At 33.5% G+C, this 24242-nt stretch overlaps 2 protein-coding genes across 3 annotated transcripts; both read right to left on the minus strand.

Annotated features, from left to right (window-relative positions):
* Nucleotides 1–217: 217 nt before the first annotated feature.
* LOC120086164 (F-box protein SKIP16) lies at nucleotides 218–5698 on the minus strand. 2 transcript variants are annotated; one of them, XM_039042652.1, is made up of 5 exons: nucleotides 5298–5695; nucleotides 4175–4894; nucleotides 3790–4008; nucleotides 2569–2672; nucleotides 218–440 (listed from the first exon to the last, which is right to left on the minus strand). In XM_039042652.1, exons 1-5 carry the CDS (start codon nucleotides 5499–5501, stop codon nucleotides 362–364), a joined length of 1326 nt encoding a protein of 441 aa, XP_038898580.1. In that variant the 5' UTR covers nucleotides 5502–5695; the 3' UTR covers nucleotides 218–361. The 2 variants fall into 2 exon arrangements, with proteins under 2 accessions (XP_038898580.1, XP_038898591.1); XM_039042663.1 differs by lacking the exons at nucleotides 218–440; nucleotides 2569–2672 and adding an exon at nucleotides 2997–3553 and having other exon boundaries at nucleotides 5298–5698.
* A 2645-nt stretch (nucleotides 5699–8343) lies between these two features.
* On the minus strand, nucleotides 8344–18445 carry LOC120085819 (3beta-hydroxysteroid-dehydrogenase/decarboxylase). The gene is made up of 12 exons (XM_039042032.1): nucleotides 18040–18445; nucleotides 17117–17206; nucleotides 16887–17020; nucleotides 16616–16786; nucleotides 16185–16301; nucleotides 16015–16094; nucleotides 15649–15844; nucleotides 14359–14476; nucleotides 11465–11639; nucleotides 10976–11132; nucleotides 9097–9163; nucleotides 8344–8965 (listed from the first exon to the last, which is right to left on the minus strand). The coding sequence occupies exons 1-12, from the start codon at nucleotides 18290–18292 to the stop codon at nucleotides 8775–8777; spliced, it is 1749 nt and encodes a 582-aa protein (XP_038897960.1). The 5' UTR covers nucleotides 18293–18445; the 3' UTR covers nucleotides 8344–8774.
* Between the last annotated feature and the right edge of the window lie 5797 nt (nucleotides 18446–24242).

Below are 24242 nucleotides of genomic sequence, written 5' to 3' on the forward strand. Positions count from 1 at the left end.
TAAATTAATTTTGAGTGACTTAAAAGAGACCCTCGGAATAATTTTGAATATTTAAAAAAAAAAGTGATTTTAATCCTTCCGAAATCATTTTCAAGCATGCATTAAACGCATAATCTAGCCTGTTTGGCAGAGAAACTCATTACAAACAGGCTCGTAATTTAAGTGACATTGATCGATATATTCAACGGCACAATCAACCTGCCAGAAGCAAATAGGATAGAGGATCTTGAACAGGCAAAATGTAAATTATATAAAAACCACTCATACAATCCAATCTCACATACAGAGGAAATATGAGTGAGGTGAGGGGTGTGATGTATACAAAACTCAGCTCTTTGTACATTAGAATTTAGTAATCAGATCAGAAGATGTAGGTTGGAACCTGGAGAGGAAACCTTGCCACTTGAACTTCAAAGGGGCTGCCTTTTGGATATGTCAAGCTGAAAAATTAGTTTTCCCATTAGACAAATGGCAGAACTTAGCTATATCGAGACAGGAATTCAATCGGCTAAACGTCGAAGTATACAAAAATGCACCATGTCATATACATACATTATTTATAAGACAACAACAGGAGATGTAAAAGCAATTAGCCAAGCTACGGATGCAAAATACATCCCCAGACATAGGTTCCTATTCATTTGGGGTAGAAAATCAACAACTTAGAAAATCTAGTTTGTAACTTACAAATTAATAATAGTATTGAATAACTGGTAATGACTAACCAAGAAAGAAAAGTGAACAAATAGAAGAGAACAAAAAAAATAACTAATGATTAAGAAAGCAGAAAGCAGAAAAAGAACTAATAATTAAGACCCCGCTTGGTAACTATTTTATTTTTTGTTTTTGTTTTTTAAAATTAAGCCTATGGACACTACTTCCACCTCTAAATTTCTTCCTTTGTTATCTACTTTTCACCAATGGTTTAAAAAACCAAACCAAAATTTGATAACTAAAAAAATAGCTTTCAAAAAATTGTTTTTGTTTTTTGAATTTGGCCAAGAATTGAACCATTATACTTAAGAAAGATACAAATCATGATAAGAAATATGGATGATATACGTTTAATTTTCAAAAAAAAAAAAATAATAATTACCAAACAGGGCCTAAAAGAATGGAAAGTTTCACAGATAATTGATCAAACGAAAAACAATGATAAAAGCTAAAAGAAATATAAATAATAACGAGGAAAAAACAGAAGATACTTGAAAGAAAAATATAAATCATTCAAAAGAAAACAGAAGAAAAAACAAAAGTAAAGTAGGAAACAAAAAAACAAAACTCACCTTGTTCTGAACCAATAGAAACCGAAAGGCAAAAACCAAAAAGAAAGCAAAAAGAATAATATAACTGATTTTAGATGCTTGTGTTGCTGCCGAAGGGTTAGCAGGCATTATTAAAACATTGTTGAGAATAAATTAAACCAAAAATAAAAAAGATGACAAAAAGAAGAATAGCACTAAATTTAGCTTGTTGCATTGGTGTGATAGAGTTAGCATGATGCAACAGATGCCTACGCACAAAAGAGAACATAGCTTAATTAGAATCTGTATATGTTAACGACTACGAGGTTTGTAATTTGAATCTCCATAGCCCCTATTGTACTATTTTTTTACTTTTTATTTATAAAAAAACTCTCTCCAAGGCCTACACCTCCTTTTACATGATGAAAGACCTTGAACACGTTTTAAAACAATGTTAATAAAACTACTACAATTATATTTTACCTTTTAAATCTTTTACTCCCTGAACAACTTCTAGAAAATATATCCTTGGAGTAAATATTTTTCATAATATTCTAAAATCGTTACAATTTTTTTTAATAATATGAAAATTGACATTTGGTTACTTGCATTTTAATTCAAATGGTTATAAATAACCAAATAGTTTCTTTGAAGGGCTACCATTTTTCTCTGTCTTCTCCACAAAATTCTAACCCGAACCAACTTAAACCAACATTTTTCGGGTTGAGTTGAGTCCATCTACTAAGGATTGTTTGATTTGAATTGAGTTGAAAAGGTTTACATCCCATGAACACCCTCAATAATTTTCATCAGTTATAAAAGCAAGAAAAACAGTAATAGAGGCTGAAGGAGGATATGATGAGAGGAATATAAAATGAAAATTCCGAAATTTCAAGCCATAGCATCCATCGGTACTCGTTCTCGAACCACAAGAAGGGCCATCTTGAAGGCCCCAAACCAAACATAATAACTGAAAACTCTACAAAAAGAAAAAGGGTATATGAAGTGCACCAAAATAAAATCTCAAGTGTAATGTGATGGGAAAAGTTCTTAAAGTGGACATTCCCCACGGCTTATGCACACATTCAGATACAGTCGGATAGATAAACTGTGCTCAATCATGGAGAACAATAATCACATCAAATGGCAAGTAGAAATGTTCTATTAATCCTACTAAATTCAACACATCAACATAACAAGCAATCAATGATTATGGACAAAAAACACAAGAATAAAGCAGGTAGGGATAAGGGCCACAAAATCCACAGTTATGGATAAGAAGTCAAGAACCCGAAAATTGGAGAATGGATCATATATGAAGTACCTTCCAGGGACAAATGTAAAAGACCCTTCAAGTGAGCCCATGGAGGAATAAAGAGATGAGCAACTTTCGTAGACAAATTCTTCACCCGGATGCAAAAGGGGATACTGAAAACCACAAACCATGGTGGAAGAACAATCAAGAGCTTACATTCGTTAAAAAAGAGGCTTTTTTCACAGCAAGCAGATAGATTCTTTGTAAACTATAGGTGAATCTTCCAGATGTTAAGGCACTTATTGACCTCCCTCCAACTACTTCTGTGATTTCATAAATTAGGGGGAGATCTTATATTCATTTCTCTTATTGCAGATTTAGATAAAGCATCCATTATTATAAAACATCAAGGATAAAGTACCAAGTACTGGGCTTCAGATTTTCATTCATGAGCAATTTCCTGCTGTAGACTCAAGTATCCATGAGCACACCAAACATATCAAATTTGAAATTTATAATCCCAGCGCCAGAGGTTGATCATTAATGGGTCTTCAAATGTTCGTTAATGCCATCTTCTTAACATCTCTCATAATACATACAATTCAAAAGAGGAGAAAACAAAATAAAGAATGCAGAAAGTTGATGCAGGGTGGACACTCCAAAGCACCAAATAACTATTCTCCTTTCTTACGGTGTCTGGTGATATAGAGCTCCCACCAAACATCAAGGTTTTTCTCTTTTCATTTTCTAAATCACATGTCCAAACCCAGCCAACCTCAGGTGATCATTTTCTAACCTAGGAAATCTTATTCTACCTAGGCAATTACATACCATGTCCTGAAACCATAGAACTTATAAATACCTAGTCATCAGATTAAGTAATTAATACAAATTTCATAAACAAAAAGATAAATAAGTTCCACAGTGTCAATCATTTCATATTAGTGGAAAAGGAAGGACAAATGCTCAAATTCCATTTTGAGCTAGGTGGGTTGTGTGGTTCTTTTCTTTCAATCACTTGCATTGCTCTTCCGTTATAAGGCCATTCCAAATGCTGCAAATGCAGATGTCCAATAAGTGGCCATTTGATTACATGCTTGTTAACTTTGGCAAGCTCAGAGGAATCAAAGCTAAGAGAAAACGAACTTTTACTTCCGTTACACCAAAGGCCATTATCAGTACTTTTTAAAAAATGAAAATAATACTGATGCAAACCATAGTTCCCGACACTTTTATTGAGGTGTATACCCCATAATTTTGTTAACTAACCATGATAAATAAAAGAATTACCTCTCCAATAACGGCCTCTCCATCAACTCTTGAAACCAGATAATCATTAGCTAGAACTATCCAGTGTCTAAGATGCAATTGGCATGAGTTGAATGTTATCCCATTTATGATGCAACCTTCATCCTGTAATGACATGCGGATTGAATATGCAAATTGATAGTTTCCACCACTATCGAGAAGATCCGTTAACTCCGGGATAAAGACAGCAGAAGCACGAACCTGAAAGCCAGAACCGATTGAGAAACTTAAACCTATTTTTCAATACATACTCGAATAAAAGCTCTACATAAGAACACTAGATCCAATAAATATAATGACTTCCTTTGCTCCTTACTATACTGGAACCATGGAAAAAGGCCATAATAACAAAAAAAATACAACTTACACGGACACCATTTGTTATTGCAGCAGAGCATAAGGGAGATTCTTCAGGAAAAAGAGAGATGCTTCTAATGTTCTTAGTTTCACGAAGCTTGATAATACCATTTTCTAAGCGCCGAACATGCTCTTCTAGCCATAATAACATAGCATCTTGTTGCTGTTCTGCATTACACTCATGGACTGAGTTTATCAATGCGCCAGGTACACAGGGGATCATTTCTCCATCTTCACGAAGATTTGCAGTACCCACAAAGAGTTGACCAGAAGCACAATTAAGGAAGAAAACCTTCTCAGTGAGTGTAGAAGAGGAAGCTACAACAATAAATTTGGATCTCCTTGAGAAACCAAGATCTCGAATGATTGATTTTGTTTCAGAGACCACCTGTTTTAGAGGCAACAAATAAACATTTACTGTCTGTCCATAGAAAGTGTATCCCCCTATTAAACCCAACGGAAAGCCTCGAATACTATCAACATATCCGCCTTTTAATTCTTGACCATTGTGAAAACGATAAAGGATCCTCGTTGGAAGAGGTAGCTTCACTTTCAAAGTATTTTCCAATTCTTGAATGTCAGCTTCTGATGCACCATCCCGAAGTGTCACCAGAGCCTCAGGAAAATTAGTACTCAACCAATTTTTGAGTCTATCCCAACATCCCTTAACTCGCTTGACCAGAGGCCAAGGATACATCCCAAAAGCTCTGCGCCATACTTTATACGTTTCCTGGAGAGATAGAGAGAGATCAATAATGGGAAAATAGTATTTGATATTATCGTTATGTACAATGACACTACATGAGTACCTACCATGTCACTTGGCTGTATATGCATTGATATAGTCTAAGATATCAAATATTTAACAATTGGATTAAGCATACAGAAACGAGTCCATGCTTTCAAAGATCAAGAAATACAGGTAGTTCAACATGGATATGAAGAGGGCAATTAATGTTCTAAAAAAACGGTAAGAATAAGGATTTACGTTATATAAGAAGGTTGTCTTCACCTATAATTTAAATCATTTGCTCCTTATTTTCACGACTATTACAGATTATCCAGACGAAATCAAACAATCTAGCATTGCAATTGTGAGGATTGCAAAGTTAAATACAGGACAGGGGTCTAACCTTGAATGAAGGAATTAGGTTTCCCAAATGATCAATTGGGTCGGTGAGGTTGAGGTCCTGGTTGCAGAATTTCTCCCATAGAGAATCTTCGGACGCTGAAGACCTGAATTGGCGGCTAACACAAGCAGCTACGGCAGAATCTTTAGGGCTTAATTTCGCAAAAATCAGGTGAAGGGCAAGATCATCCACACCCTCCAATTCCATTGCTATTTCCGATGACTGAGTTAAGCGGCGCCTCTTCTTCTGGGAGTAGATGAAGAATCCGAGCGTCGTCTCCCTTAGCTCTGGCTACTGTCTTGAAGCCATTTTGCTTTGTTCTTTTTTCCTTCGAAAGACAAATTTGTTCGACATCTTCCATAAAATGATTCGAACCCAACTGAGTCGCTAAATTTTACCCAAAAAAGCTGTTGGGTAAAGAAATTGATCAACTTAAAAACTAGTTGTTTTCATTTTTTAACCCCCTTTTATTATTCTTTTAATTTCATTGGAATCCCATATGGTTAAAATAACTCTTTTGTCCAAATTCATTAATTGGTAATTTGATATCCTTCTATCTTTCGCTCTTGTTTAGAATTTGGAGATGAATCTTTTCCTATTACGAGTGAGTAGGAATACAAGAAAAACCGTTCAAACCGATCAAAAGCATCGTCAATTCGGGTTGAAATTAGTTCGAATTGATAGTTTCGATTTGTATACAGAGAAAAACATATATTTTCGAGTTTTGCATGAACAAATCGAATGTAATCAACCCTAATTAATATATATGTTAATCTTTGTAACCTACTTACGTAGTTCAAATGATTGTGATTAATCTCAATGATAAGTTGGAGTGTGTGTTTAGGTCTTTAAGCTTACATGTAGTGTGGAGTGCTTTCAACCTAATTCTACATGTTCACAGCTCTCGATCCTACTTCCCAACATAGTCCATAATGCTAAAATAACCAACAAGTTAGACTCAATACACAAGCGTTCAATCTTAGGGTTACGCAAACGACAAGTCAAATTGAACTTCGTCAATTAGTTGGTTCGAAGTGGTTCGGTTTGTTTACTATATTGATTCATCTCAATTTTTCATACTTAAATATAATATAGACAGCTAGCCTAGAATTGAGCAACAAAGACAAAAAAAAAAAAAAAAAAAAAAAAAAAAAAAAAAAAAAAAAAAAAAAAAAAAAAAAAAAAAAAAAATTGAGTCAATTGATTGAATCATGCATGACATACTTGCAATAGAGAGGGAGATAATGAGAGAAAAAAAGAAAGATAGAGATGTGCCAACGTAGGTTGTAGAGTAGAGAGATGCGGAAAGGAATAAAGGATAAAAGAATAGTGAACATGTTTGTAGTAGTGCAATCCGTGTGTTGTGTTTATTGATGGTCATTTATACTATTATACTCTCATATATATATCACATATAACGTATATAAATAATCATCCTATACTGATGTGAGTATATATACCTTATTCTCTTTTTAGATAAAGAAGAATAATAAAATCAATCTCTGCTCAAAAGAAAAGTAGTTGATGTATATATCCCTCAATCGAATTAACAAAGAAGCTTAACATTAGAGATTCACATGCTCGCAAAAGTAGAAAAGTACGTTATTAGTTGATCAATTTATTTTCCTCATTTATCAAGTAAAAAATTCTTCATAACTCATTTATTCTTCATAAATATTTTATAGCTTTTTTAAGAAAAAATACACAGAAAATTTATTTATTCACACAAAAACCAAAAAGAATCCTAAAGGCAAGAGGAAGAGAGAACCTGTAAGAAAGGCTTACAGTTATTAACAATCATGAAAAGACTGATTACAAAAGAATTGGATTTGTGTGATTTGTGCACCACCAAAAGCTATCAAACCGCATAACTAATAAGAATTATCAATTGAACTGCACTTCCTAGAGAAATGTAACCAAACCAAACGCACTAGACAAAATTGAACAAAAACTTTTAGGTTCGGATTGGCAATCATTTCAGTCTCAGTTGGAAATCATTTTTTTTTTTTTAAAATTAAGCATATTTCATCAAATTTCTTACCATAATATGCAGTTTTCTTAAGTACAATGCCTGAATTTTTAACCAAAATAAAAATACAAAAATAACTTTTTCAAAACTACTATTTTTATTTATCAAAATTTTACTTTATTTTTTAAACCATTAATAAAAAATAGATAACACAGATAAAGAAAATTGGAGATGATAGTAGTGTCTATATGCTTAATTTTCAAAAACAAAAACAAAAAACAAAATGATTACCAAATAGGATCTTCATTTTTTGTTTTTGGTTTTGAAAATTAAACCTCTTTCATTCATATTTCTTACAATGATTTATATCTTTCTTAGGTACAATTGTTGGATTCTTAGCCGCATTCCAAAAATAAAAACAAGTTCTTAAAATTTACATTTTTTATTTTTCAAATTTTAGCTTGATTTTTTAAACTATTGGTAAAAAGTAGATAACCAATTGAAAAATTTAGAGGTAAAAGTAGAATTTTAGAGGTGGAAATAGTGTTTACATATTTAATTTTTAAAAATAAAAAACTAAAAGCTAAATAGTTAGCAAACAGGACCTTAGTGATTGGTTTAAGATTTTATCGATACTTGAGAATAAAGGATACTCAAGAATAATATGCCTGAGAATAAAATGTTTTGGGAATCAAAGATGATTTTATTTGCATATTTGACTGTGCATGAAAAGTTAATATCAATTAGTTTAATTAATTAATTATATTTAAAATAAAAAGTAAATGAACGAGGAGAGAAAATAGAAAACTCACTCTTTTATAAGGACATAGAATAATCTTTATCCATGGAAAAGTGGACGACCAACCCATAAACCTTAATTAATATTGTATTTCATGTCTAACTCAAAAATTTTGTATCAAACAAGGTTTCAGAAACTCTAACCAATTCTCATATACCAAGATATAAGGTCAAACGGACAAAAACAAGTTCAATTTTAATCTTGAAAGATTTATAGACCAAATCATATTGATTCAATATATACCAACAACAAGCAACTAAGGTGAATCACAAGTAGAAGGCTTAAGAAATTGCAATACATTGGGGGGGGGGGGGTTTGCATTATCTTTTTCAAGCCTATATGGTGTTTCAAGGAAAACAAACATGCAGCCCCATATTTGAAGAACTGCACTAGCTGCTGGCTACCAATAGTACAAGTAATGTTGATAGAAAAGGAGGCAAAAACCAGACTCAACCCAAATTTTCATCTGCATCTTGATGTTGCTCGTCTACACTAGGTATCGAATTTCAACATTTTATTTGGCCTCTGATCTTTGACATAAGGTTAAAAAGCAGGTTGAGTTTGTAATATGATAGATTACCTCCATTTCTTTGCTTCTACTAGGCCGAAAGGCTCTACATATTCTGGTAGACACCCTAGCAAGCTAATGAATCGATCAAAACGAGCTACATCCGAAAAATCTTCCGATCCTAATATGTTTTGGGATTCTGCTCTATCGCTTTGTCACTGCAGCTTGATGTGATACTCTGTCACAACAGAGAAATGACATCAATGGTGTTGGTAAATGACTTGCAAGTAGTCTCCTTAATTCCATGATGCCGATGAAAAAGAACTTTGCGAATTCGTCTATCTCGGTTTCATATTGCTCATACACAAAGAATGCAGTGAATGCAAACACCAGTCCTGCAATATTTAAGCCGTCAATTACTATAATAAGTCGGAAGGAACAAGTACTTCAGAAAAGAAAGAAAAGAAAAAAAAAGTTCCGAAGGAATAAACATCTGTTGTTAAAAATAAATCTAGTTGTTGCTTACCCATGCCTAACAGCATAGTCAAGGCTTGTGAGACTAACAGCTTGAGAAGATAAAGAAATGCCACAGCCTGTAACCAGTGGAACGTTTAATTGTGTGAAATTATTATAGAATGATAAACGGTAAGTACATGTACAACATTTATAACCAACCATGTACTAGTTTATCAAACCAAAGATGACTTTGAAATGTGCAAATTTTTTTATTGTGCTTAGTCAAGAAGTCAAAAGTGAATTTGATAATTCTGACTAGTAACACCTTTTAATACTTTCATCTCAAACTCATTGTTACACAAAAATAGGGTTTTTTGCAATGATTTCAAGCATCGACAACTACCATGAAGTGCCATGCAAAGTCTAAACCATCCTATTTTCCCATTAAATTAACTTTAGTCCTTGAACATTTAAGATTGTCCAGATTTGTATCTATTAGGCCCCTAAACTTTTAAGATTACCAATATTTGTATCTATAGGTCACCAAACTTTTAAGATTGTCAAGATTTGTATCTATTAGGCCTCTAAACTTTAAGAACTACCTAACAAGTTCATAAGCTTTCAATTTTGTGTTTACTAGAGCCTTGAATTAAAAGTGTCTAATTGGTTCCAAACTATTAATTTTAATGTCCATAACTTTTAAAGATTTTTTTAAAAAATCCACGGACCTATTAAACAAAAGATAGAAAATAAAATTTAATTAAATATCTAACAAGTTCGTGAAGCTTTAAAATGTTTTCTTTAGGTCTCATTTGGTAACCATTTTATGTTTTGTTTTTTTTTAAAAAATTAAGCCTATTGACACTACTTCCACCAAAATTTCTCCATTTGTTATCTACTTTTCACAAATGGTTTAAAAAACCAAGCCAAATTTTGAGAACTAAAAAAGTAACTTTAAAAAAGTTGTTTTTGTTTTTCGAATTTAGCTAAGAATTCAATCATTGTACTTAAAAAAGATGCAAATCATTGTAAAAAATGTGGATGAAATATGCATAATTTTCAAAAACAAAAACAAAAAACCAAATAGTTACCAATCGGGGTCTTAATAAACAATTGCTTTCATTGAGGAAAAAAAAATGAAAGAATACAAGGGCATTAGACACAATCCATGAAGAAGAAATTAGACACAATGAACGGATACAATGCAAGAATAAAAGTGAAGCTTAAAAAATGTTAAATACATCAATGACCTATTAGACGTAAAATTGAAATTTTGGAGATCCATAGATATTTTTATAAGAGACCAATCAAATACTTTTAAAATTCAATAAGTTCTTAGACAAACCATGGAAATTTAAAGACTAAACTTATAATTTAACCTAATTTTCATGATCTCATTACCTGAACCCTATACTTTTCATTTTTTTCACACATTATGTGCTTCACAACCAAAAGGAGGTTTGTTTTCTCTTTTTCACCGTGTTTCAAGCCTAAGCCCAAAAGACTATTTGATATAGGGATGTCTCGATGTTCTTGGCTTTTCTTGGCTTTACTTGAACATTTTTCTCTGTTTCTTCAAGTTCTTGTACGTTAGCATTATTCGGGTGGCAATAGTCCTTTACCACAACCGATTTCTTTCTGTATTTTAGAATTTAGGCTTTAGTTACTGTTGGTTAAAGTCCTAAGTTGGAGTTAATTACCAGCCTTGCCATATTTATACATATGGTGGCTCTTTGTAGTTTTGGGATCTTTTGTCAATTTGAGTAAATTCCCTACACTTGTGTGCATCACATTATTGGGTCTCTCGATTTGTTCTTTAAGCAAATACTGGGACAAGTTCAGTGAGATCAAATTTTTCATCACTGCATCGTGGCAACACTTCCTGAAATACAAAAAGGGTCCACACAGAATAGCAGGATACACACAAAGAATGAGTGTCGCAGTCATACCTTAAAAAAATAGTTCCAATCCTCTCCTCGGGCCAATGATCTTGCATTATGTATACCTCTATTCCACAAGCATGCTAGGGTCATGATTGAATCTCTGACTACTGAATCAGATTGTCGAAACGTTGTCACAGATAATTTTTGAACAGGAAACCCATATCTGATGGAAAAACCTCATTATCAGCAGTTCAACAAACTACAACTGAAACAATGATGATTAACAAAAACTACAGATAAAAAAGAGCCTGTCGAGGGGAAACAAGGGAGGATTCATCATGTCGTGGACTTGCACGAGAAGGAAAATAATCATATAAAGCAAATAACAGCAGGACAATAATTCAAGGATCCTAGAACTTTGAATGTGAAATATATCACTTCCACTTCCACGATAAAGAAAGTAATTATAGTCATAAAAAAACGTGAATCATCGTTGCATTTAGAACTGCAGCTGTAGGCATCTAATGCCAAGGTAGGACTTCATGAGCTACTTACATGTTTGGTGGTATGAACCCATATCCATAAAGGACGACAATGATAGACAACAGAAGTTGAGCTGCTGATGATATAAAAGTTCCTCCACGTATAAAAAACCAATAAAACAATAGAGACGAAGCAAGAAAACATGTGAATGATTTCTTCTCTTCTCGCCATAACAATATATCAGCAACTGCAGAAAGAAGTCCAATGTCATTCTCCTAGTACAAATTTAGCTAATGTTACCAAGGTAAACCAAATGATGCAGCAATAAGGAAGAACAATTGCAAATTTCAAATTGTAAACAGATGAATTTCAAAACATTCATCAGTAAACGAGATCTCCTCCATAGGCTATTTTTAAGCTACATCCCCATTTCCCTCTCATGTGGCGACAATGGGGGTGAAAAAAAGGAAAGAGAGGGATGGGGTTTCTCTCGTTTTTGGCATAGTGGGCCCCCAACGGGAAGCCTGTACGACGGGCTATTAGCTCAGTGGTAGGGCGCGCCCCTGATAATTGCGTCTTGTGCCTAGGCTGTGAGAGGGCTCTCAGCCACATGGATAGTTCAATGCTTTTCACTAATAAAATGACAAAGTACCAGTACATACAAACTACTAGAGACTAACCCATTATTCATAAAGGATTCAATGACAAACTATGCATTATAAACATCAAAAGAATTCAACCAGAACGTTAAGACTAACTTATCAGAAATACAACTAGTTCTTTTCTTAATTCCCATCAATTTCTATATCATGGATTCAATCTGTCGGTTCTAAAGGGGAGAAATCCGCATTATATGGAGTCAATATTGATGAGGAAGGCTGAATTGCAAAGCAGGTAAATTGCCTTTCATCTATCTTGGCTTACCTCTTGGTGGTTATCCGAAACAACGCTCTTTTTGGCAGCCAATCATAGATAAGGTCCTTTTGAAACTTGATAAATGGAAATGGTATAACTTGTCTAGAGGGGGGCGTTGAACTTTATGTAATTTGGTTCTGACCAACCTACCAACTTATTATATGTCCTTATTTCATATGCCTAGTCGGAGAGACTTTTATGTAACTTCTTTTGAGAAGGTCAGAAAGGTAGCAAGCTGAATCATTTGGTTAAATGAGAGTTAGCTTCTAAATCTCTAAAAGATGGTGGTCTAGGAATTGAAAATTTGAAAAACAGAAATACTGCTTTATTGTTTAAATGGAATTGGAAATTCCTTAAGGAGCAGGACTCTTTATGGTGCAAAATTGTTAAAAGCATTCATGGAGTTGATCCTCATCTTTGGCACACTTCGGGTAGGCTTGGTTTAAGTTTGAGAAGTCCATGGACCAGCTTCTGTCAATTTGGCCCGATTGCAAAGTTTAAGCTTGGTAATGGGAGGAATATATTCTTCTGGACAGATTCATGGTGTACTGATAATCCTTTCAAGGTTTGCTTTCCTAGGCTTTTTCGCATTGCTTCTCCATAAGGCAGTGTCAATGATCATTGGGATTTGGTTATTGGTTCTTGGAATCTTTTATTCCATAGGCAGCTAAAAGAAGAGGAGATCATTGAATTTCAGCAGCTCCCGTGTAAAATTGAGGGCAACAGAATTTCTTCTTTACCAGATTCAAGATTATGGTCTTTGGATGCTTCAGGAAGGTACTCAATGAAATCCTTGTCCAAATATCTGATTGCTTCTTCTCCTCTTGAAAAGGTTATGTACAAAGCCCTTTGGAAATCAAAAGGCCCCAAAAGAATCAATATTTTGACTTGGATTATGTTTTATGGCTCCCTTAATTGCTCATTTACTGTGCAACATAAGTTGTGAAGTAAACATCTTTCACCCTTAATTTTTCTTTTTTTAAACGGAAACATATTGTTTCAGAGCCGACAATTTATTGTAATATCTCTGAATTAGATTAATTTCCTCCAACCTATAAAGTGACATAATATCAATGAAAAGTTATGTTTCCGTTTAAAAAAAAATTGTCGGCTCTAAAACAATATAGATATTACAATATTCGTAGTATACTTTTTAAATGTATTGGATTTAATCAATGGGCATCATTTTTTCTGTAACAGTTCAAATATCCATATATAAGGCACATGTATCCAAAAACCCAACAAATTCCAAGTATATCACATAAACCCCCAACTAAATTATGGGTCGTTTAACAATATTTGTTGAATTTTAATAATAAATACGAAGTAAAAGGATTGTTTTATGTGTAAACATTTCCTTTCGGCTCTGGTGTTTCTATTGGCTCTTTTTTACTTCTTTCATCTATCTGAATGAAAATGATGGTTTCTCATCTCAAAAAGAAAATACAAGGGCTGTGATATGAACCAAAAAACCAAGTTTTACAAAGTACTCAAAATCCATCTCAGTTTCAAGCTACAATTTAGAGTCTAAGAGCCATGCAATGTCAGCCATGCATGGCCATACCATTGCAGGACAGTTATTAACGTGCTCCGTGGGAAATAGCTGGTGTTTCCTGCCATATTCCATATTTCTTCAAAAGAGCCAATTTATCCATGTATCTGCTGCATATAATTATATTGTATTTCAAGCATGCTCTCATTCAGCCCCAGTCGAGCTGTTGGGGTTTTTGAATGAGGTCATGTTCATGCGTGTTTTTTTTTCTTCTTTTTTTGGTCAAATGAAAACAACCATTCAAGTTAAACATAGAATAACAAAAAAAATCAATCATCTAGAGAACACAAGGTCCGTTGGTTGAAATCAGAAAATCCAACTAAATAATGATTGAAGTAGTCTCTCCCACGGCTTTTGTGCCTTTTTGTACTTTCATCCCATCAATGAAATTATTCATATGTTTCTCATTAAAAAAAAAAAAAAAAAAACGATTGAAGTAGACTACGCAATATTAGTATAGAAATGATGCCAAATAAATTAAATAAGAGAAAGTTTGAACCTCTTCCACCACCCAGTAGCTTATCAGCTTTTGATTCGTCAGTAAATTCAGTGAAACTTGCAAGAGACAATTCTTTGCGCAAATGTGAAAATGATTTAATGGTTAGTGTGATGCCTTCCTGTACATTTGACCAGTAAAGAAAAAGAAATGAGAACAAATGAAAACTCATAAGCTATTACTGCTTAAAACAAAGGTGCGACTATCCAAAAGAAACAGAAGTTGCCAAAGATATATAGGCTGCATGCTTGACGTTCGCTTCTCTAACATATCCAAATACATCAACTAGTGTCTAGCTCCACAATGCCTTATTTGCAAAGATACAAGGCATGAGATCCCTAAGATCTAAAGTGGCTTTCGGATGTCAGAAAAGTTGAAGAGGAAAATAAAAGCAGAATTCCATGAAAAGTTGAGATTGGAGGCGTTGTACCACTAAATCAAATTCTCCAAAAGGCCTTGGAGAACAACCATCAAGCTAAAATCCATCATGGCAAGAAGATCAGGTTCATCATTCACAGTGCCAAAAAGCACTCTCTTTTAGGAAGATTTATCGAAAGGTGACAAACCTCTTTACACTCTTTCCCCTAAACTCTATTCTCTCTCAACCATTAAAAAGGCTTAGGGACAAAAGTTTTAAGAAAGAAAATAAAGGATGGTTTGGGATCTTGTATCAGCGCATTTAATGGGACTCATGGAGAGATAGGAACAAGCATACTTTCAAGAACGAATGCTCAGACTTTTCTTCTATTCTGAGGAAACTGGTTCTTTTACTCTCTTAGCTCCCTTCTTTTGAGTAATTGAACCCATTCCTCTTAATATTACACGAGTTTTAATTTGCAATGGGTTTGGATAGAGCCATTGCTCCTCCTTTGTAATTTCATTCATCAATAATTTGAAATTTTCATCCAAAAAAAGCATACATACAATTCCTACCAAAGTCATATATTTTGAAATCAGCACAACATAGTAATTGTTCACAACCTGCAACGAAGTAGTACAGTGTGTGCCAGGACTATACATGTGAGACAGAGAGAGGGAGAGAGATAAACCAGTAGACAATGACAAAGAAAAAACCGAACTTCTTTTAAAATTTTAAATCAACAACAGAATACACCATTTTTGGTTTTGCTATTGGCAGACTTAAGTATCTATAAATTAATCAAAGACCTCAAATGGGTAGGATAGTAAACAAAGACAAGTGAGAAAAACAGAAGACAATATTCCGATTATACATTGTAAATAAAAAAGAAATGAATAAAAAAGAAACTGGTATAAATTTTCATTGCAACTTACTTCCAACGAGACTATAGGAGAGTACCCAATTTGTTTATGTGCAGCAACACAATTAAAGGTTCTAGTGCACGAGGCTAGCTGAATGTAATGAGCCCAAGTGGAATGATTATATTTATTGAATCCGAACTTTTCATCAATCCATTTCATAAACAAGAGGACATTCCAAACCATCTTAAATGGAAGTTTTACTGATGGCCTGTCAGAACAAGTAGCAAGACAGCATTATCAGACAAATGAAAAGAGAACTGAAAACTATCTAGCTTTAATATCCTCATCAAATACATGCCAGCACAACACAAACACAAAAATAGGAAAGGGATCAATAGAACAGTATCATCTAAAAGTTCATGAACTAAAATCTTGTACCTTCGGTAACCCAAGCCTTCCAAAATGAGAGATATAAAATCCCAAAACTTCATGGGTTTAAAATTAGTGATGAAAAATGCCTACATAATGATTAAAGAAAATTACTTTCTTATGAATCTCATCACTAAAAGTATGAGAAAAGACTATGTACAATATTTTAAGTGCAATACCTTTCCAGCCACAGACACCATTCGAAAATCTAGTGCTTCTTCTGCACAGATATGGGCATGGGTCACATTCTCAACAAATGTGAAGTCAGACATGTTTTCACCCTTCCCTATAATGAACTGAAATGAGAAACTCTGTTACTTCAATAAGAGTAGACAATGTACATTTTGTATAGATCACACTAACAGATATGTATTCTCAATAGATTAAACTTACTTTGAGAAGACAAAGCACGAGTAAACCAATATTTGAATATGACCTTTCTACTATGAATTGTATTATGACACCAATTTCTATCAGATCTATTGTTCTTAAGTTTGTATTCATTAATGGTAAAGCACAAACAATCCACCATACTAGATATATTTTACGGAAGTTTCCATGACAATAGTTATAACAAAGCATGGACTAAAAAATAAATAATTCTGCAAACCTTTGCCAAACCAGATTTTGCCTGATGCACTATGAAAGGAACAAGTCGAGTGTCTTCTGGCCCAAAAACATTGCTAGGGCGAAGTGCACATGTTAGAAGTCCATCTATATCGTTGGCAAACAGAATGAGTGCTTCAGCTTGAGCCTTTAGGTCACTCAACATGTCCTCAAACTGTACATAGTACTCACTTGATGAGGAAATGATTAGCAGAAGAGAATGTTAGGGATGTCCAAAAACAGATGATTGAGAAACACTTCAGGCAGAAACATACTTTCCATGGGTATGTTAATGATTCCTCTCCATTATGTATATCACGCGAACCATCAAAAATTACATCAGCAGAACTGTTGAATATTAGCCGTCTTACTTTGCAGTCTCGACAAGCATTAATGACATTTTTTGCACCTAAATGAGAAATCAAGGTGCCAGCAATTACATCCTTCTTTGTAGTAGGATATGTTCAGAATAAGGATTCTCACAAAAGATTAATAGCTTTCATACCTTGGACTATAAACATGTATGAGAGATAAATATCATTTGAATGTGAATCTTCATAGTCCATATAAAACACGACGGAAGAACCACTGAGAGCTGCAAAAGAAAAAAAAAAATTGTCACACAAGTAGTTGATACCCAATTAAGCTATTGACATATTTCAGGATAGAAAATAGACAGCCATGGATGGAAGTAGCAACAATGAAGAATGACAATAAATTAACAAAAATTAACGATTCATTATGGAATTTTCAGTTTGCTTCCCTTTACATTTCTCTAAGCTTTCAAGAAAGTAAAGGTTAAAAAAAAAAAGATAAAGGTTTTTACGGGAAACCTCCCAACGCTATTGATAGCTGAAGAAAACATCCTCCATCGAATTTCCTATTATGATACAGTTGAGAATTTCCACAAAACTCAAAGATCACAGCAGTTTCACATACTACCGTTATGATCAAATGGAGAGAATATTCCAAAACAAAATCACTTTAAAACACATTTGGAAAATTATTGGAAAAAAGGGGAAAGAGTCATGCACACCACCAAAAACAAAAGAACCTAAAATTTCAAGTTTCATTCGACTATCATAGCAGCCTTTTGATAATTCAAATAATTTAAAAATTCAACGGACTTGTACAGCAGTTCATGGAAACTGTCTCAACAATCAAATCACTTTCTAATTCTATCCATCATTATTTTCATAGGATAAAATTAACTCCAACTTCACGAAGGCAATCTAAATCCGGACATCGATCATCTTAAAATTCAACCAGTTGTATATACATAGAAAAAGGCTCAGAATCTTTGTGCATTATAAAGAATATTCAAAACCATTTCAATTAACTCCATCCATTCAACATAAAATTAAAATGAGGTAAAACTTATCAACATATGACAATCAACGAAACAGAGAAATAGAGAGAGACAAAGACCTGCAACGATCTGATCCTTATTGCGAACATCGACATGGAAATACGAAGCCCGGCCAGCGATAAGGGCGTCAGATAGGAGAGAATCATGCTCAGATGGATCGAGTTCAAGCGAGATAGCAGAATCAGCGATACGAACATTCCACTTGCCGAGTTTCAGGAGGCGGAGAACCAGCGATCGGCCGAGAAATCCACGGCCGCCCAACACGACGCAGGTCTTGGTATTCAATTCAACAAAGCGATCGTCGACCTCCATTTGTTAATCGTGGGATCGGAGGAGGAAAGATCAGAGAAAAAAGAGAGAACTGAGAATGAGATTGAGAGGGAAATGCATTGAGGTTGTTAGGGTTGGAATCCAACGCTAGAGAAAGAGAAGTAGTTGGCGCGGAAATTTCATACACATGTTAACAATAAACATTATATTTTATTAGCTTTTAATCAATATCGTTATTGATTATTTTGCATGCTTAAAAAAAAAAAAAAAAATCGTTATGTTTATTTTCTCATTTCTCCGATAATAATGTCAAATCCAGCATAACCTGGGTTAATAGTCAAGGGGATTTTCATCAAGGTTGGCAAAAATTTCTACGAGATTGGATACTTACGGATATTCGTCTCGATTGAAGCAGCGAATCTCCAATTTAATCGGATCAAATTGGAGACTCAAAACGGATCCCAAATCAGAGACGGGAATAGAGAAGGTATCTTTAATTCTTTGAATGCATATATACATATATAAGAATAGCTAAGCAACTGTTTTTGTTTTATTTTTTTTTTAATTTTTTTTATTTCATTTCATAATATAATTAATTTTTAACTTTTTTTTAATTTTAAAGTAAAGAAATGTTAAAATATTTTTTAGTATTGATTTAAANAACTTGTTACTTAAGAAATGTAACATTTCAATATAAATAAAAAAAATGTATTGATTTTAAATAAAAATAATTAAAAATAAAAAATAATAGATGGGAAATTTTTTCCGTGGGGACCCGACGTTCGAACGAGGATTTTCTGACATCGACCTCGATTCCTCAAAATGGGAAATGGGGAGGGGATGAGAATTAAAAATCTCCACGAGAATGGGGATGAGAAGTGCATTCTCGACCCATTGCCAACCCTAGTTTTTACGAGTTGAGTTGATAATTATTATTGAAAAGTCACTATTTGTTGAGTTGGATTGTCTGTGTTTGAGGTACAAAGTTGAGTTTAGTTGAAATGTTTGTGTTTGGGGTGTCAAATTGAGTAAGAAAGTCTACGTTTAGGGTGTGGAGTTGCATTGGGTTATCTGGTTCAATTTTTTAAAAATAAAATTAATAGTTTTTTGTTATTTTTAAAATTTTCAACTACATGCATATTTTCCTAATTTTTGTAACACTAGAAATAGTTACTTTTTTCCCGTCATAAAACATAACAAGTACTTACAAAATAAATATATACTAAACACAAATTTTGAATTCAATTTTTTAGCACTCAATTACATAACATATTTTTTTTTTCTTTTCCTAAACACCAAACATATTTCAAATAAATAAAAACTTTTCAACTCTCGATCATTAACACTAGAGAGGCTTAAAAATTGGATAACTTTTTGTTTTTCCTTCTTGAAAAATATAACATATTTTCACTACACAATTTGAACACTAAATTTCATAACAATGTTATCTACGTCCTCAAAGACATGTCATATTCTAATACAATGGTCATTTTCTCTAACCTCAATTAATTTTAACTCAACCATAAATGTTAATTAAAAAAAACAAAACAAAAAGAACCAATTCTTATCTTTTCTTTGCCCATTTGTGAAATATTAATTTTAATTTTTATGGTTAATGACTTTTTTTCGAATTTTGTACATACGTTTGATTCTTTATCTTTTACACTAATACAAAATGATTTTTTTTTTGTGCAAACTTGTTTTTACGAACATTTTTTTGTTCAAACATTTTTTGTGGTTAAGTCTAATTTGCCTCTTACGAATGAAATAATAATGTTCACAAAAATACCTATGTACATGTAAAAAAATATATAGCAAAGAATAACACTCAATACATCATAAACTATTCTCCAACAATTAAACAAAATTTGGATTTTAAAAGTAGACTCCGAACTTAAAACTAATGAACCTCAAACTAGTTATTGGAGAAATTATGCAATTAGTTTGGGTTCTACAAGTAAGATAACAAACTATAGTTAGATTAGAATAAAACCAAATGCAAATAAAATTAAAATCAAACATACTACAATATACCTCAAAAAATCGGAAATGAAGTAGATCGAAACACCGAGGCAGATCAACAGAGATGTGATTGAAAAAAAAAAAAAAGTATGGAACCACATCAATGCAACAACTAATTTATTATAAAAGGAAAGGAAAATACATTTTCTAGTACAATCTTTTTTTTTAGTAACCACCCTCATATGAATGTAAAAAATAAAAGTTAGAAGTGGAAAACAAGAAAGTTAGAAAATGATAGCATATTCTTTCTTTTAGTAACTACCCTTCTGTATATAAATATTGTATTTAACATAGACAAAATATTATTATTTATATAACCAACAATCCTATAATATATTTTAACGGTCATAAAATGTATGAGTTGAACATCGACAAAAAATAAGGTTGTCATTAAGGGTCTATTTAAATGTTCTAAAAAACCAGGGTTGTCATTAAGGGTCACGTTAGAGGTGGTCTTCATCGGAGTTGGTCGCCTAAAGTGAAATTTAGTGTTGGTTTTTAGAGGTGGTTGTCATTGGAGTTGATCGTTGAAAGTGGTCTTTGTTAGAGTTGTCTTCGAAGGTGGTTGCTGAAGCCTGAAGTTGGTCGTCGAAGTTGCTTATGTGAAGGTGATTATTAGAGTTATCGTCGAAGGTGGTTACTGGAGCCTAGAGTTGCTCGTCGAAGTTAGTAATGAGGTGGTCGTTAGAGTTGCTTGTACGAAGGTGGTTGCCAGAGTTGGTTGGGGGAGTTTTCGTTGGAGGTGATTGACAGAGTCGAAGTGTTGGGGTCGATGCCCTAAATCTCGTAGGATCCTGTAGTTTGTAATTGTATTGTATATTTAATTTTTTTTTTAATAAAATATGAGATGTTTTATTTGACATTTTGTAGAATTAAACCCACAAACCAATAAACTAACATCGAAGGTTATCATTTGTAGCTTAAACATGTATGTAGAGACATACAAGTGGATCATGTTTAAGTGATAACCTAAATGGTCTGTAGTAGATGGATAAGGTTGGATATCTTATCCTAATGACACTACGAATACGACTCGCTTTGTAGATGTTACAATTATTGTAAGGTGCTACAAATGATCTGATCTTGATCATTCATGTGGAGACATGTGAACGGGGGTATTCTATACAAAGGAGTTTGTATAAGACTGGACCATGAAATGACTAATTTCATTATATAACGCTGTTCATAATTGAGACTTACATTTCACCAGGATAACCATAGGTGACATGACCTGAATCCCGAGTGAGTTGTGAACTTTTGCCTATGAGGGTGATCCTTTGATTTGTATGGGTGAGAGTGGCCAGATCGCTGACTCAACAAGCCTACCATTTTGGGGATTTTTCTGATTGGGGAGTTAGGAACATAGCTACACAAGATGAAATTCATTCCTTCCTTAATGTCGGGGTAAGTAAATAAATTACTCCCTTAAGGGCTGATTCCAGGGCTTGAACAATGTGGCGCAAATTACTCCCTTAAGGGCTGATTACAGGGCTTGAACAATGTGGCGCCATATCCTCTCCTGAGCCGAGAGGGGTTTGGTCATAGTTGGACTATGACTTATTGTTCATTAAAGGGATTAATGGTACTTAAAGAGTTAGATGTAACTACAGGGGCAAACGAATTTTGGCCTAGTTGTACTTACGAGCAATTTATGAAGGGTCATCACACTGTTGACTGGTTATATCCAGTGGACACAGAAATATATCTGTAGTGAGAAGAGTGCAACTGTCGATTTTTAGTGGAGTGCCTGACAGTTAATGGATATTGAATAATATAATTAAAGGAGTTAAATTATTTATTCAAGTACCATTGGTACCTCAAGCTACAGGTCCATGAGGTCCCCTCTGTAGCTCAACAAAGATTAAATGAGAATTAATTTTAGATTATTTTGAATTATTCAAATTAATTGAGGGAATTAATGTTCCCATGAGATTTCAATAGAAATTTATTTTGTGGAATTTGAACTATGTATTTGTATTAATTTTGTGGAAGGTGAGTACAATCTTTAATGCATAGTATTTTGATGCTTTCAAAATAAACTATAATCTTTAAGCTGATTGATCTTCTTGAATAATCAGCCTTTAGGCTTGTTGATCTTCTTGGGTGATCGACCTTTGGGCTTGTTGATCTTCTTGGATGATCGGCCTTTGGGCTTGATGATCTTCTTGGATGATCAACTTTTGGGCTTGATGATCGTTTGGGATGATCGATCTTTAAGCTTGTTGATCTTCTTGGATGACCGGCCTTTGGGCTTGTTGATTTTCTTGGATGATCGACCTTCGGGCTTGTTGATCTTTTTGAAGGATTAATGTTCGCACGAGACTTCCGGAGAAACTTTTTTTGTGGAGTTGAACTTAAGTTGGTGTTGATGTTAATTTGATGCTATGTGGTTCGATCTCTAGTGCTTGATCCTCTGATTCTCTCTCCGTTGAATGCGTACACTTGATGTAAAGAAGTGAGGCATGTGGTTATTCTCGAGCTTCGAGTCTTGGAAGAATGCTTGTATCTTCAAAGGACTTCAGTCTTCAAGCATGGTCAGCTTTAGGAGTCAAAGAGCTCCTCTATTTATAGAGCTCTCGGGTGAGCTTCTTGGGCTTGGGCTTGGTTGATCCATGGGCCTGGCCTTTGAGTCCAATTAGTTGGACTTGGGCTTGGTTGGTCCATGGGTTTGAATTGGGTTGGGCCCAAGCGACTTATATTATCAGCCCAATCCAACTTATAATTTTTTGATAGGCTCGGGTTTTCATTGATGATGTGACAATTCATGATTCGCCAAAATTTCTCATTCAAAAAATGCCCCCTTTTTTAGATTTATCCACATCTATACGGTGGATGAATATCGAAAAAGATAATTTGAAATCAAAGTATGATTTTGACTTCTTTAATTTGATGCATCATCTTGATCAAGGTATGAGAATTTAGCTCAAAATTTGACATTTGCTCGACACATTTTAGGCCATGTAAATAAAAAGATGAACTTTAGTTCCTGGCTTTCTTGTTTAAGAGTAAGCTTTTATTTGAACTTGAGTATAAAATTTATGTTCCACCTTAATTGTAATTGAATTTTGAATAATATCCCAAATACTACTTTTTTTTTTAAAGATTTCAGAATATACTTAATTCTTGATGCAAATTTGAAGTAGAATTTTGACTTCACCTTTCTCTTTCCTTCAACTTTGATTTGGTGAAGCTTGAAGTACAACATATATTGATTTGAGGCAACACTTAAGTTATGCCAAAGTTTTGACATTGGGGTAAAATTTGGTTAGTAAATCAAATCTTTGCTTGAATTTGGAATATGATTTTAATTTTATTCCAATTTTGATTTGGCATCAATTTTGGAGTGATTTTGAATATAATTTGAATTCACTCCAAAAATATGGTTTAGACTAGAATCCAACTGTCCACCCTATACAAAAAATGGAATATACCAAACTTTGAGAGAAGAATTCTACCCCCAATTTCGGCCTTTAATTTAATTTGATTTTTACTCCAACTTTGATAATTTGGAGGGAATTTCTGACCTACCAACATTTGAGGTGAGCTAAAATAAAGTCTTAAAAAAGAAATCTAACCAAGTAAATCTTTGAATTTTAGGTTGCACTTAACTTGTGATGGAATCACAACTTCGAACAATTTCTCAAAATTTACAAGTGATTGAGAAAAAATGGTTTTTTCTATTTGAATTTGAGATCTTTGGTGGTTGTGATTTGATTCCATTTTCTTATATAAATAGGGAAGAAGTGTGTGAGAATTTTATAACCTTCCATTCTACCGTCTCATTCTTCTATTTTTTTTAATCAAAATCAAGCCTACTTCTTTTTCTTTAATTTTTTTCTTTTTTTCTTTTTTGTTTATTCTTCCATCTTTTCAAGATTTTTTTCTGCTTATTTTCCAAACTGTTTTATTCAAGTTATCATTCCTTGGCCGTAGGTGGTAGGATGTCACCGTCTCTGGTTTTGCTGCTTTA

The sequence above is a fragment of the Benincasa hispida genome, chromosome 1 (genome assembly GCF_009727055.1).
Source record: "Benincasa hispida cultivar B227 chromosome 1, ASM972705v1, whole genome shotgun sequence".
NCBI classification, from domain to species: domain Eukaryota; kingdom Viridiplantae; phylum Streptophyta; class Magnoliopsida; order Cucurbitales; family Cucurbitaceae; genus Benincasa; species Benincasa hispida.